The sequence below is a fragment of the Corvus kubaryi genome, unplaced genomic scaffold, assembly GCF_017639235.1.
Source record: "Corvus kubaryi isolate FWS band 111438036 unplaced genomic scaffold, C.kubaryi_AGA036_p1.0 split3-73, whole genome shotgun sequence".
NCBI classification, from domain to species: domain Eukaryota; kingdom Metazoa; phylum Chordata; class Aves; order Passeriformes; family Corvidae; genus Corvus; species Corvus kubaryi.
Genome location: NW_024582091.1, coordinates 26,394,908 through 26,409,347, shown reverse-complemented (window position 1 = coordinate 26,409,347; position 14,440 = coordinate 26,394,908). Strand labels below are relative to the sequence as shown.

The window sequence follows — 14,440 nt, the reverse complement described above, 5'->3', positions numbered from 1 at the left end:
GGGTTTTAAATTTAAAAGTCCAGAGGAGTTTTGAAAAATAGAACAAAACTTTATTTACATCAAGGAACCTGAGTGCCTTCTCCAGATAAGAATTTATTACAGTCAAGACCCAAGTCAGTCTATTAAATGTCACATTATACAGTACAAGGTAAAATCCACACCAAGCAGAATAAAAATTATTAAATATATAAGAGAACATCCACAGATTGCGATACACTTGTATGCAAAGTAACTTAAAAGAAACAAACATCAAGGCATAAAACTTTGCCTGGTCTTGCATTCAAGCATTGGTCAGGTACAGAATAAAAGTGCAAATGCCAGGAGTGTGAGTGCTTGCAGTACAGTCCAGCACTCGGCAGTGCCTCAGCATAAATGAAGTATTTAATGACAGCTGCAAGAAGTTACCTTTCACACTGAAGCAGAGTGCTCATCTTCAACCCATTCCTAGGTGGACAAAAAGAGGATTATCAAAGTCAGGTATCTAATCTATGGATTAAAGCTCTTGTCCTCAACAGAGAGATGGCTTTTCTAGCATAAGCAGGGCAAAACATTTAGTCCAAGTAATTTCAGTTAGGGGGTAAGGAGCTTAAGCTTTCTGGGGATCTGTAACCTAAAATAGATCTGCACTGTAAACAGATCCTCGTTTCAGCTGTATTTGCCAAGAAGCAATTTACTTGGGAAGGAAATTTAAACTTGTGAAAACTAACATTCATTGTCTAAACCCAAGCCTTGAGGAACACCAAAAAAGCCTCGACCAGCGAGGGTGCCTAAAATTGCTGTGAGCTGGACTCATCACTGGAAATGTCCTAGATCTTGTTCTAAACTTTAATTGCTTCAGGCATTTCATTTTCAGTCAAGGGCAGCCCCTGCTATTAAAAGCAGGCTGGTTAGGGGATAAGGAGAACACTTTCTGTCAGTCTATCCCAGTTCAAGTTTAAGACCAGAACTAAGACACTGAAGGCTCCAAGGTCCTCCTGTAAGATGAGTCTAAATTTAGATGTCATCCAGGCAAAGGTCTCCACCCATCAGTAGAAAGTGATTCTACACAGATAATGCTTCAACTTCCACTGTCTTACAGCCGCTGTTTTTTGGATCCTTTATTTGTGGGAAAAGGCTGCTCTTACCTTGGCATTCCAGCCTGCTGCTCCATTCCCACTACACAAGCCTCCTGCTTTTTAAGGAGGGGATGGGGATGAATTGAAGTTACACAGGAGTTAATCCAGGCAGTAAAAAAAAAAAAAAAAAAAAAAAAAAAATCTTTGTTTTGCGCAATATTTTTACATTTGCTGGAAAGACGCTGGGCAGAAACACAAATAAGTGCGTGTATCTATGCAGTAGATAAGCGTCTAAGAGATTACATCATATTTCCCAATGCAGCTTTGATTTCATTTTCTGGGGTTTTTTAGTACTTGATTATGCAAATGATGTAAACTAAACTGTCCATATAAACTATCCCTGAGAACAGTTGTACTTGTAGGACATTCTGATCTGGAATTTCATCAAAAATTAGCATATGAACTGGGGGAGTTTAGAATCTTCTTGGTTGCCCAGTATCTTTCTTTAAATAATTTTCTTCTGGCAACATGATCTCAGGTATGGGGAAGCTTTCTTATAGCAATGTCAGCGCAGGTGAAGCTGGGGGGATTGCAGTTCCAGCAGTTTCCATATCTTGCATTGTGTGTCCTGCACCTTCTCCATCCCCCTCCACCAGTGGGATTTGTCCTCACCATCAGCTGACACCCCCTTATTTTGCAGCGTGCAGGAGGAAAAATGGGAAGAGGAAAAATGATGAAATGCAGGCTCCAGCTGCCTGCATTCCAGCCACTCCCTCTGCCTACCACACTGTTTGCTTCCATGTCAAATCAACTAAGCACACAGGGCCACACGGACTCACTCCTGTCACCTGTGCCTAGGCCAGGACTGGGCCTGGCATTTACAAGCCTTTACCATTTCCTGTAAGCAGAGAGAACCCTCGTGCCACAAGTGAAACAAGGCTTCATTTTAAAGTGCAGGTTCATGCATTGCGCTGGAAAAAGATGCCACAGAAGAAACGTGGCAATAACACAGTGGCATTTAAGTGCCAGCAGCAGAGGGAGAGGGAGGCCCTGCAACATGGCAAGGTGCTAACAAAAAAATACACATTTTTCACCACAAGTTGATTCTGGCTTCTTACTAACTCCTCAGAAAGGAAAAAGCCATGCAAGCCTAGGTTGCACACTTGGAGGACAAGAGAGGGAACAGAAGCAGACCTGGAAATGCAGGGAACATCTAAGATTCTGTGCTATGTTACACCTAGAGCTCTTTTGTTACTAAATGAAACCTCTTAGTGAGAAAAATACTAATGAAAGTGCAAAGTTAAAAACCCCAAACAAGAGTAGATTCTGATCACACAGACTTAAAAAAATACTTAATAAATATGGAGTTCCAAGTTGACAAATGACAAGATTACTGTTCAGAGACGGATTTTGCCATTTGCTGCTGGTTTAGGTTTTGGTTTGTTTTTTTTTTTTTTTTTGCTCTTACTAGGAGGGCTCCCTGGCATGGCTGTGCCTGTCCAGGGCTTCCTGCTTAGCAGCAATAAATCTACACCTATAATCCATGGCTTCTCCGCTAGGAAGAGTCAGGCTCTATGCCATTCCCCAAAGAAATAAATAAAACCCAAATGTCACCAATCCAACTGACCAGTAGTCATACTGGAAAGGATTGTCTCACTGGTAATTCCCTCTCCTTCTCAGATCTTCATTGTAACACACTACCCTGTTAAATTCTTGGCACAAGAAGCCAGAGAATTTGCTACAACCTGAATTTAAACAACTGGCATAAAAATACCATATATTAAGCCATCTCTTTTACCTGTAGGGAGCCAGCAAGAAGGATGGAGAGGGACTTTTCACAAGAGCATGTAGTGATAGGAGAAGGGGGAATGGATTCAAACTGGAAGAGAGTAGGTTTAGATTAGATATCAAAAAAAAATTCTTTGCTCTGAGGGTGGTGAGGCACTGGAATAGGCTGCCCAGAGAAGCTGTGGATGCCCCATCCCTGGAAGTTTTCAGGGTCAGTCTGGATGGAGCTCTGAGCAACCTGGTCTAGTGGAAGGTGTCCCTGCCATGCAGGGGGTTGGAACTGGATGATCTTTAAAAGTCCCTTCCAACCCAAACCATTCTAAGATTACACGGTAATTTATCATCTTCTGCGTACATTTGTTGATTTCAGTGGTAGTGCCATAATTAAAATCACAAATACTTTATCTAGATTTGTTGCCACTGTTCAGTAGGTTGGAATTATGCATTTGAGCAGATAAACAATGACCCATTTTGTGCCCTTTCTCATAAACTGCTTTTAAATGACCCAAAGGCATGGTTTCACTCCTAAGAAGTAATTTCCAGTTTTTTCTTGTCTTTGTCTCAGAACCAGAAATTCATATAGTTTGCCAAAAGGTTATTCAATTTACAGCTGCTGGGCATCACCAGAAATTTTAACTGATCTCCTGATCACACACAATTTTCAAACACAGTAGAAACACTCCTCCTTTACAAGGTAAGAAAGTTCAGCATCACAGATAACAGATCTCTCTCCTCTCTCATGCAACCGTTTTGTGACAAAGGACCTCAGACCCGCACATTTCACCCACCCCAAAAAAAACTGAGTAGTCTGAGCAGTCCCCTTCTTTCCCAGTTACTACAGCAGCATCTCTTCCTTGGATGCATGCCTCATATTTAGAAAACATCTCTTACATTTTAACAGTTTTGGCATAGCCTATATATTTATCATGTTGCCCTATTCACATCACTGAGGACCTTCCCACTCCAAGACACATCCTTGCAGGCTGAAAATGAAAGAGGAGAAAGGGCTGGGCAAATGAACACGCTGAGCTCTGCACCACTTTGAAAGGATTCCTGAACCACTTGACAACAGCTACAATTCAATTGCATTTCCATTAAAAAAAAAAAACAAAAAGCTTTGACTCTATTCACTCTTCTCCCAGTCAACATTCCCATTTTGTCTTCCGGGGGAGCCACCAGCAACCACTGGAGAGTTGCCCAATACATCATCCAGATGGGGCTGGAGAGAGACTTCAGCTGGAGGGTCCCCTGGTATCTTATGGGAGGTGTCCATCAGAGAGTTTTTCAGTTTGTCATTCATTTCTATTACCTCAAAGTCTGCATTGTTCCACTCTCTTACATCCTCCTCATCCTCCTCATCCTCAGTAAGCCTCGAGTCTGACAACAAAGCTGCCCGGGTCTCGCTGTCACTCACTTCTTTCAAGTCATTCTCCTGGGGAACGTTGGCCAGTTTGTACATGATGGGGAAGAGCAGGACTGTCATTGCAGAAGTGACGAAGGCAGCGTACGTGACGACAGGAACATGGTGGAACCTGCCTTGGAGATAGCCCACGGTGGCAGGAATGCACATCTCGCCCAGTGCCGCGCCCACCACGAACAGAGAGGCTGATTTCCCCTCAACGACCGTGTACTGCTCGATCCAGGCAATGCCGCTGGGGAAGACGGTGGCCATGGATGCTCCGTACATGGCGGTTCCCACCCACAGCAAGGCTCGGTAATGTGCAAAGAAGGCCAGGGCTGAAGAGGAGGCAGCAGAGCTTAAGAGACTAATCAGGATCATGGTGCCAGGATATAGGAAAGCAGCACCAAATATCGCCGCTCCTCTGCACACGGCAAATGCACCCCAGAAGACAGAATTCAAAGCAGCTGCTTCACTTTCTTTCATCTCAGCAAAGACCATTGCATAAGTAAATACGTAAGAGCCATAAGTGACCTCTGCTCCCACATAGAACAAGAAGAATAAGAACAGGAGACCAACTAGAAGCCAGTGGTATTTGGCAAGCACTCTCTTCTGCGCAGAAGCCTTCAATTTGTCTTGAGCCGAGCTGCCCTTTGAATACAAAACAAAAAAGAAGATGGAAACGAAAAGAATGTATGTCCCTATGATAATATAGGACCACAAAAAATCTCCATCATGATGGTCTTTCAGTGCTGATGTAGTTGATGCAGCTGATGCTGTCGGCACAGACTTCAGGACAGACTGGTTTGTCTTTTCGGCCCCTGGAAGTTTTTCAGATTCAGAGCCCCCCAAGGCCATTTTAGCCAGGATTGGAGCAGCAAATGCACCAGCAGCAAAACTGAAGTGCAAAGCCTGCAAGTGTGGCCCAGCCTCTGATCCCCAGGTATTCAGTGCCACTACATTGCCACCTGCAGATCAGAGAGAGAAAGATTCATTTTAGTCCAAGACCAGATATTGTTTAAAAGAAAAAAAAAAACCCAAAACAACAAAACAAACCATAACATATATTACTAATTCAATGTACAATAATGCCAGGTTTAGCAAATACAATGTGCAAAACAGCAGTTAACTGAAATTCTGCCTTAAATCCATGTGATTACTTGAGCTTCAGGAGGGTATTCACAGCAGTAAAACAGAGTCACGCAGCAGCTTAATCCAGCAGCAATGGCCACACATAACAGTGCCAGGGGAGGTTTAGATGGGGTATTAGGAAAAATTTCTTCATGGAAGAGAGTTGTCAAGCATTAGAACAGGCTGCCCGAGGAAGTGGGTATGCTACCATCCCTACAGGTATTTAAAACGCACGTGGATGTGGCATTAGGGATATGGTTTAGGGGTGGCCTCAGCAGTGCTGGGTTAAGGGCTAGACTCCGTGACCGTAAGAGTCTTTTCCGTCCTAGTTGACCCTATGATTCTATGGTTCTAATTACCATATTTGACAGTTTGCAGCATTTATCAGCATTTTTTAAAGGGAAGTTTAACTGTTTCTCATTTTTCTAAGTATCAAAAGCAACAACACCCAGTGCTAAGAATCAGAGGCCTCATTAAACAACGTCCCAGGAAAAATAACAAAGCACTTGCTTCTGATGGGCTGGGCTCACCCCAACTGCATTCAAATGACCTTCCAGAAGCAGAAGGGTTTACGTCAATACCGCTGCAAACACCAAACTATGCCACCATTAGATCAACGATAATGATAGGAGTAAAATCTCAGGGAGGTGCTGTGGTAGTTCAACAGTTTGGAAAAACTTCTGTGACCGGCACAGAGCCTGTGGTTGATGGACAGGTCGTCAGATCAGTTAAATAAGCTCGTAACACCTCCGTGATGTGAGGGGTTTTGCAGCAGCAGGGAGCTGGCAGAAGGGGGTTTTACCCCTCGCATGCCGACACAAAGAAGCCCGGAGGTCAATGCTGAAACCCCTCTGGAAGGTGGCACTCAGAGCCCAGCACACAATGAAAAAGGGGTAGAGCTCACCCAAAGGGGCTGTACCTTCCTGTCACTGTCAGGCAGGCACGCAGGGAAGGCAAAGAAGTAAAGAGAGGGGACTCTCCATATGTGTTCCACACAGGTTTATTCCCGTGGAACGACAGGGAGGAAGAGGCCGATTGGTGGGAGGGTCCAGGGATCTTAAACTGGGTACAGAATAGGCAGGGAAAGGGATCTCAGCCAATGGGATAGAGACAAGCAGGTGGGATTGACAGGAAGGGAACCAATGGGAACAACACATAGGAGGGACTCAGGGAAGGATCCAATGGGGTGTCGAGGAACAAAGAACTTTCTAGAGCTAATACATATTAAAGAGATAAATTAATATACATAACTTCATACATAAAAGAGGGAGGGGAAAGCATTAACCAATCAGGGGAAAACATGCAAAAGGCAGAACAAGGGATTCATGGATTCTCACCATGAGGGAAAGTTACATGCTAAATTTGCGTTGCTGACCACCACAGCTGGTTGTGAGTTCTCCTCAGGAGACGGAGTGGCTGGAGCCACTTGCACTGCCACAGTGATACACACATTTAAAGAAGGAGGAAATGCGAGAAGTGCCTTTCGTTTCTGCTCCTCTGCCGAGGGGTGGCGAGGCGGGGAGCCCCGGGGCCCGTCCTGGCATGGCAGCGTGGGGCCAAGCCGCCAGGAGAAACCACCCGGAGCTGCAAAGCAGCCGTGAGCAATCGAGAGCAGCCGAGAGCAGCCCGAACAAGATCAACTTCTCAGCTGCAGCTTAACAGATACACCAACTTCCTTCCAAGTCAGAGAGAAGGGAAAAGTGAGATCACGTTGAGAAGAGGCCAACACGGCGGTGCCACGCTCAGTGGGGGAAGGGAGAGGGGGCGCTCCCAGCGCTGGAGCTGAAGTTCTCCTTGCAAGCCGTGGTGAGGACTATAATAGAGCAATTTGTTTTATCCCTGTAGTTCATGAGATGAGGTACATGGGGGGATGCAGAAATCCACCCACAGCTCGTGAAAAAAGTGCTCATGCCAGAGCTCACAGACGTTGTGAAAGGCTTTTAGAGATTGAAGAAGAAAGCCTTTGCTTTCAGGCTGGAGCTCATCCTTAAAAGACCAAACCCCCACGACTCCTATGACCCATGAGGGTGGTGTGGGAAGACTGCAGGATTCATGGGAGAGAGATTTTTCACTGCAGCAGATTCGGGCGGACTGTTGTCGTGAGGTTTTGAAACCACGCTAGAGAAGTTTGCAGGGAACTATATTCTGTGGGAAGAATCCCACAGCACAGCAGGAGAAACTCTTTTCCTTAAACATAAAAAAAGACTCTTAAGAAGTGAAACACTGACCAAAACCCCATGTTTGTTTCCCTTGCATGGTTTAGTGGAAAGAGGGAGGTATTGGAAGAGAAAGGTGTTCTGAAAGTTTGCTTTGGTTTCTCATTATTCTTTTTACTTTTAATTCTGCTAGTAATAAATCTTCTTTATACTGTTAAGTCTGAGCCTGTTTTGCCTTGAAGTTTTTTCCATTTTCCTCAATAATCCTCATAAAAATGAAGTTCCGACTTCCCCTTCTCTGCTTAACTATAGCAGAGGCAAATAGATTTTGTGGTGCTGGTGCCTAACCAGTGTCAAACCACCACAGGTGTTTTGAAGTAGTCCCTCAGAAGAATGCAGGAAAACAAAACAGCAGTGACATTCCTGTGCTGCAGTACAGCAGCCCTTGTCACTCAGCACTCTTCCAAATCAATTCAGCTTTGGTTTACTGTCTTGCTCAGAGTTTCTTCTGCTGCTCCTGCTCGGGCTGGGAAGTCTTCCTGCCTCTGAGGTCTGATCCAAGCAGTACACCCACTGAAGGTATTTTTACCATTAGCTGACAAGATTTTCCCATACAAAGAATTTTTAAACCAAGTGCCATGCAAAACCATCTCTTCACTACTGGATCCTGTGCCATGCTCTTTTACATCTTAGCAGAGCTCCCTCAAACCCCACAGAATTAAGGCAGACAATTCACATATGCAGCCAACATTCCTCTGTGTTGCCAACCAGCCAAGCCACCACAGCCAGGCCTTGGCTGGGATGCTTCCAGAGCTGTTTGGGTGGCTAAGCTAACACATGAGTCAGCTCTTTCTCAGAAATAACCCTGCCCTGAAGGTGATCAACCAGCTCCAGTAGTATCTTGCTGGTTAGTAAGCAACCACAGGCTCCTGCAGTAGGGCAGCAGTCAGCACACACTGCTGGGATCTCTCGAGAGAGGTGCCAGGAGTGGCTGCCTGGGATTGCTTCACCATCACGTGCTACAGCAACACCAGAACACTCTGCTCACTGATGTACTTTTGGGCATTTCCTAATCTCCGTGTGCAAGTATGCCAGCATTTCCCAGGTGTCTTAAGCGTGCCCAAATCCCTTGCTGCGGCCTTGCTTCCCGATGCAAAGTGCCTGCTAAAGGCAGCCATCCGTAACCCACCTTTTCTAAGCTGTGCCCAGGGGACTCATTTCTGTGGGAGTTCATTTTTCATACCCCCAGTGTAACTGACCTTTACCTTTCTGACCACACCTGTAGACATTTTCTCTGCAACTTCACCAACACATCTCAGGATCATAGAATCATTTAGGTTGGAAAAGATCTCTGAGATCATCTTCCTCCAATAATAAGCCTCTGCTAAGAAACTGGGTTTGAACAGCTTTCCAGCAAAAGTGCTGGGTTTGGGGGGGTTGTTTGCCCAGGCCATTTGCAGTATGCGCATGCCACAGAACTACAATCTGGGGGACAGAATGGATTTGTATTCCCAGCCACCTAAGCATGGCTGGCCAAAGGTGGAAAACATCCCTTAATTCAGGGAGATGGGTGCCATGGTGCTGTGAATCCCCAGCTGCTGCTGAGCCAGCTGTAGGTGGACAATTCTTCCAACAGCAGCTCTAAGAATCCCTCTCTCAAACACCAGGGCTTTGCTCAGGACTTAGGCCCAGCTAATGCTAATGAATATCCTGACCAGCTTCCTGTAGATGAGTAATTTAAAGAAAACACTGCTTAAAGAGAATAGGGCACTTCCTCTCTGCTTGTAATGACCCACTGAAATGCAAATTGATCTTGTGAAGCAAGACATACCCACTCTCCAATCCCTTAAAGGGAGGCCTGTCATACCCACACAAACACTGGAAGCCTCAGGACCAGATTAATCCAAGAATCACAGCCAGGTGAAACAGCTCCCCTCTTTTAATTCAGGATGTATCACAAGAAAAACCAGCAACTGTTTTGGTATGCTTGAAGTTTCCAATTATTTTAGTGAAAGAACAGTCAGACCACAGGGTCCCTTACCTGTGTCCAGAATTCCCATGGAACCTCCAATAACTGACATCAAGATTGTTAATAGCAGGGATTCCTTACACCAGGGTATCCCATAAAGACCAACTGTTGTTGCAAGCATGGATAATGCTGGAAAGGTTAAAAAACAAAACAAATAACTCACATACTACAGTTTCCAGAAGACCAAGAAATACAAATAAATTCATGATTATTGAAGTTACAAATAATCCTAATAAGTGATGCAATTTAAATATCTCAATCCATGGTTAGCAGTAGCAGCTAGAAAGTTCAACAGATCATTTTTCATTTGGAAAAAAAAAGGAATTTCATCAAGATATAAGCCCTGCATGACAAACCTGTTTGGCTAAAGCAAAGGGAGCAGCAGCTCCTGCTAGGACATTAAGAAGTCTTCTGGAAATTTCTGCTTTAGAAATGTGACTTCACTACAAAACCAGTAAAACATGGGTTGAAACAGTATCAAGTCTGTCCTCTGAGAACTGCACAACATTTAATTTGGCTCTATTTTTAAAAGAACCCAAATCATTAAGCTCTTAAAATATTATAAAGTAAATGTACCTTGTCCACAAGTGACCTCCATATAAAGATGCTGACTTTCATTTATAGTCTGTTCTCACATGAGGGGTGTATTCCAATGGATCTCTGGAGTTCTAGACAGAACTACAAAATTTCTCATAATAAATTTAGCACCAATTCATTAACTGTATTAGTTAGCTACACTGACAACATGGCATTTCAAAAAATATTTTTTAGCAGATGGAAATTGCTTCTATTACCATTTGGGAGGAAATTCAGCAGTTCAATTCTGTGCTTATAATTACCTCCATTTAAAAATTACCTGCAATTAATATCTTGAACAGACAGTATTAGGTTATTAGAAAGCTTGTTCAGCTGTCTGTATTATTTTTCAAATTAATGCATGATCACAGATGCAGCAGACACATAAAAGATCAATGGGGGCTGATGTAATTAAGAATTTAGGTTAATTCCAAACAAAACCAGCAACGTCCAGAACCCAAAAGTCCTAGCAAGATACTTGGCATACAAGCCTCAAAACATTTCTGAAGGTGTGTGTGCTGAGCTGTGTGAAGAAAACGCTAGAGATGGGGTGTATTAAGTACAGCTCCTCAAGTGCCCCACTGAGACCTAGAAAGTAACTTCTCAGCAAATGCTCAGTTGTCCACTTCAGCTCCACACCTGAAGATTGGCACTTAAAAGTTTCCTTGACAAAGACAGATGATGTTTTCAATTTTTCCTCAGTATAGAGTTTTTCTTTGTAGCAGAGTTCCAGCAGTTGAGACATGGGAGGTAAAACTATACAAGCCAAAATCTCGTACAGGCAGCACCCAGATGATAAAAATGAGAACAGGTTCAGTGGTTCAAATTGTGGTCTTGCCATAAGCACTACCAAATTGGAAAGAATTAGGAGATCCATCATTTCCCTAGCATTGTTCACAGCTATCCTCAGGGAAAGAAGGAAATACTAAACTATTTCAAGTTAACGTGCACTTCCACAGGTGTGTACTGATTCCTTTACAGAAGGTAAAGTCTCAAATGTGAGACACAGGCAACTCCGACCTTGTCAGTTGCACAAGGAGGAGGCTAAAGGAAACCCACTCTGCAGGTGTTCTGGAGCAAATTACAGAGGGGAGACTGGGTACAGGTATCTTAGAACAGTGGAAAATGGGAACTTCTCATCTTCTCTGGACTGACCATGTGATTATAGCACGGTCCTTAAGGGAGGCACAGTTCCCTGAACAAAGGAGGAAAAAAAGAGCAAGCCCTGGTATATGTTTTAATCCCTAATTTAGAGCACAAAGGCACTTGAAAGGGCTTCTGCTGTTTTAGGTGTGTTCTGAGAATCTCTGCGGGAATGAGACACTAACACAACTCTAAAAGGAGCCCCTCCTTTCTGGATGTTGAGTTTGGCTTCTGGCACCCTGGTGGCTGAGCAGCCCCGCTCTGCCTGGACAAAGCTGGTCCTGTGCTCCTACAGGAGCAAGTTTCCATAAGTCCAGAAAACTGTAAAGATCATCAACTGTGGTTCCTACAGTTTAAATGTTCTCACCATTACAGACAGTAATTAATGTTTCCCACTTTAAATAAGTTAAAATTTGGCTAAGACTCTTCAGTCAAAATCCACAGACTTTTGTCCAGTACACGAAGATGATCGTGACTGATGAGTGTTAAGTAAGGGAAGGGTTTGAGAAAGCTCCCCCCATAGAAATGCGGCTCAGCGTGGCTGCTGGAAGTTTCTGCTGCACACACGACAGCCCAAACACATCTTCCTGTTTCACGTTTTGTAGAGTGTCGCTACAGAAGCCTGTATGTTCCAAGAGTGCCTACACTATGCACATTACTCGATACAAACTAAAAAGAGTCCAGTTGTCCAGTGCAAGGCAAAGGCAGCCGTAGGTCAATCCATGCAGATTTTGTCAGTTCAATCCCGTTCCCGCTGCTGGTGTGCCCGGCGGGCCCGGGCTCTTGGCAGCGGTGCCGCGCAGCAGCAGCGCCCGGCGCCCGCGGTGTCGGGAATCGGACCGGGCGGAACATGGCGGCAGCGAGCGGCACCGCATCCGCGGGGATCTGGGGGGAGCAGCACCACAGCCCACGGGCCCTCCCGTTCCCAGGGCTCGGCACCGCTCCGTAAAGGTGACACATCTCGCTCTGGGGCTGCTATCGCTGGGGAGAAGCCCAAGTTGCCCCGGACAGTGTCCGGCGGGGCAGCACTCACCGAGCAGCAGAGTGGCGTTCATGCAGTCGAAGAGCACCCCGCCGAGCACCGACCCCCCCAGGTAGCCCAGGGACCGGCCCACGAAGATGTAGTAGATGTCGCTGACGTTCTTGCGGACATTGGCGGCCAGGTTGGGGAAGGTGGGACCCAGCACCGCGATGCTCATCCCCTGCAGGGCAGAGTGCGGAGTCACCTCGCCCGTCCCAGGGAAGGGTCCGCACCGCCCCCCGCAGCCCCCAGACCGCCCTCGCTCATTCACTCACCAGCCCCAGGAAGGAGGCGCAGAGCACCCCGGTGATGCACCAGCGCAGCGCGGCCCCGTCCGCGCCTCGCCCGCAGCGCCAGCCGCCGCCCCCGGCCGCCCCCTCGGCCTCGGCCTCGGCCTCATCCGGCTCGATGAAGCGGACATGCAGCTCCCGCTCGGCCTCGGCCATGGCTCCCGCCGCCGGGGAGCGCGGCCCCGCCCCGCGCACGGCGCTGGGAGGAGCGGGCGGAGGATCGGGAAGAGGAGCGGGAGGAGCGCCGGGCTCGGCCCCGGGGGACGACACCGCCTCCCCCTCCGCCGAGGGCTCCTCTTGGGAACGGGGCTCGGCGCTGGGGAGCGACATGCCCAGGGCCGCTGGCACTCCACACCGCTGCAAGCCTGTGCCACAGTGCCTGGAGAAGTGCCTTTATAAACCAGCATTTATTACTTTATTTTTAATCTGTGTTATCATTCAAACTGCACTCGACCTTTCAGACAACCGATCATAAAAGATCTTTGTGTTCTACAAAGACTGTTATGTCACACTAATAAAGCTTTTCAAGAGAGAGAAAGCTGCTGCTCTCCTAAGGACAGGTATGAAAACATGCCCGGTACTAAAAGTACTAAGTATTAAAACTACATAAATTCCCACCACTCACGTGGAGCAGCTCACAGGCTATGCAGAAAGTCTCCATTCATGCTCCCTGTCTGGCACTGAGGTGCTGCTCCCTGTAAGAAAGGCTCTGAGTTTCACCATACCTGGTAAGTTTAAGCATCACAAACAACTCAAAAGATAATTCCAAACTGCACTGCTTTGTTTTGTGAGTTGTTCATAACAAATAGATACTGGGATATAACAGAGCATGGACAGGGAGCAACCCACTGCCGTTTCTCCTGGCACTGGAAAGCATGTTGCAAGTACCTTCCTGTTCAGGAGAGCCTGGGCGCATTCAGGCATTAAAAAAAAAAAAAAAAAAAAGTAGCTGCTTGCTACAAATAACACTGCCAGATAACATTTAAACCTGATCGATCCCACATTCGTACCTTTGCAAGAGTGCAGAGTCTGAACCGTGACATATCTGCAGAACACTGCTGAGCTTCTGGTCATAGGTCCAGTGGTAGAGACAATTCCAGATAAAATAATGTCAACTATAAAATAATAGTAGTCATACACAAGTCAAACCACATTTCTAGATGTTAGTATTTTGCCATGTTATAAAAACAGCTTCCTGAAAAAGGTGCAGCAGTATTTCAAATGTCTTCCCCAGGCTTCTCCTCATTGTTGTCTTACACACCTACAAAGAAGCTTTGTACATTGAGAGTGTACAAATGGCAACAGCACCCAGGCACTTATAAAGGTTTTGGGCATCTTTTTCAAATTTTAATTTGAACTATAAGCAGCCTAGAGAATAACCCCAGGTGAAAAGGAAATATTTCACCCATATCATCAGATATATTTATTAAAGAACTTAAATATTTGGCCCTAGTACAAAGGAAAGGTGAATGAATTCCTGGGACTTACTGAAGCTGTCAATGAGGAAACACTTCATGTTTCATACCGCCAAGGTAAGTCAAAGGGAAATTGGCAGCAGCCCAGTAAATGATTAAAGGTCCCACTGAATTACACCAGCAGTTCATGAAGCAAAATCAGAATTCTTTTGAAACACCACTCAAGCTTATTTTACCACGGTTTCCCTCCCTCCCTCAATTTGCCTTCTGCCTTTTGTGAATGGAGGTGTTTCTGCAAGTTTGATATTAAGCTCCAGAATGGAAAATAGAGAAGATAAATTTTTCAGAAACAAGCAACTCAGTAGTTTAGGTTTATAAATCATTAGTCTTAAAAAGGATTGTCAGTGCAATCAGAATGGAATGGGTTGCACCATATA

The 14,440-nt window shown here is 45.5% G+C and overlaps 1 protein-coding gene across 1 annotated transcript; it reads right to left on the bottom strand.

The window, feature by feature from the left end:
* Positions 1–25: 25 nt before the first annotated feature.
* On the bottom strand, positions 26–12,938 carry MFSD4B (major facilitator superfamily domain containing 4B). Its single transcript, XM_042016993.1, has 4 exons — positions 12,574–12,938; positions 12,311–12,479; positions 9,571–9,687; positions 26–5,210 (listed from the first exon to the last, which is right to left on the bottom strand). Exons 1-4 carry the CDS (start codon positions 12,916–12,918, stop codon positions 3,967–3,969), a joined length of 1,875 nt encoding a protein of 624 aa, XP_041872927.1. The 5' UTR covers positions 12,919–12,938; the 3' UTR covers positions 26–3,966.
* Positions 12,939–14,440: the final 1,502 nt, after the last annotated feature.

Excerpts from the sequence above, each read along its gene's own strand:
- MFSD4B (XM_042016993.1), bottom strand. The coding sequence starts at position 12,918 with ATGTCGCTCCCCAGCGCCGAGCCCCGTTCCCAAGAGGAGCCCTCGGCG. Across the intron at positions 12,480-12,573 it reads GCGCCTCCTTCCTGGGGCTG|GGGATGAGCATCGCGGTGCT; the intron begins GTGAGTGAATGA and ends TCTGCCCTGCAG. Across the intron at positions 9,688-12,310 it reads GAACGCCACTCTGCTGCTCG|CATTATCCATGCTTGCAACA; the intron begins GTGAGTGCTGCC and ends TAACCTTTCCAG.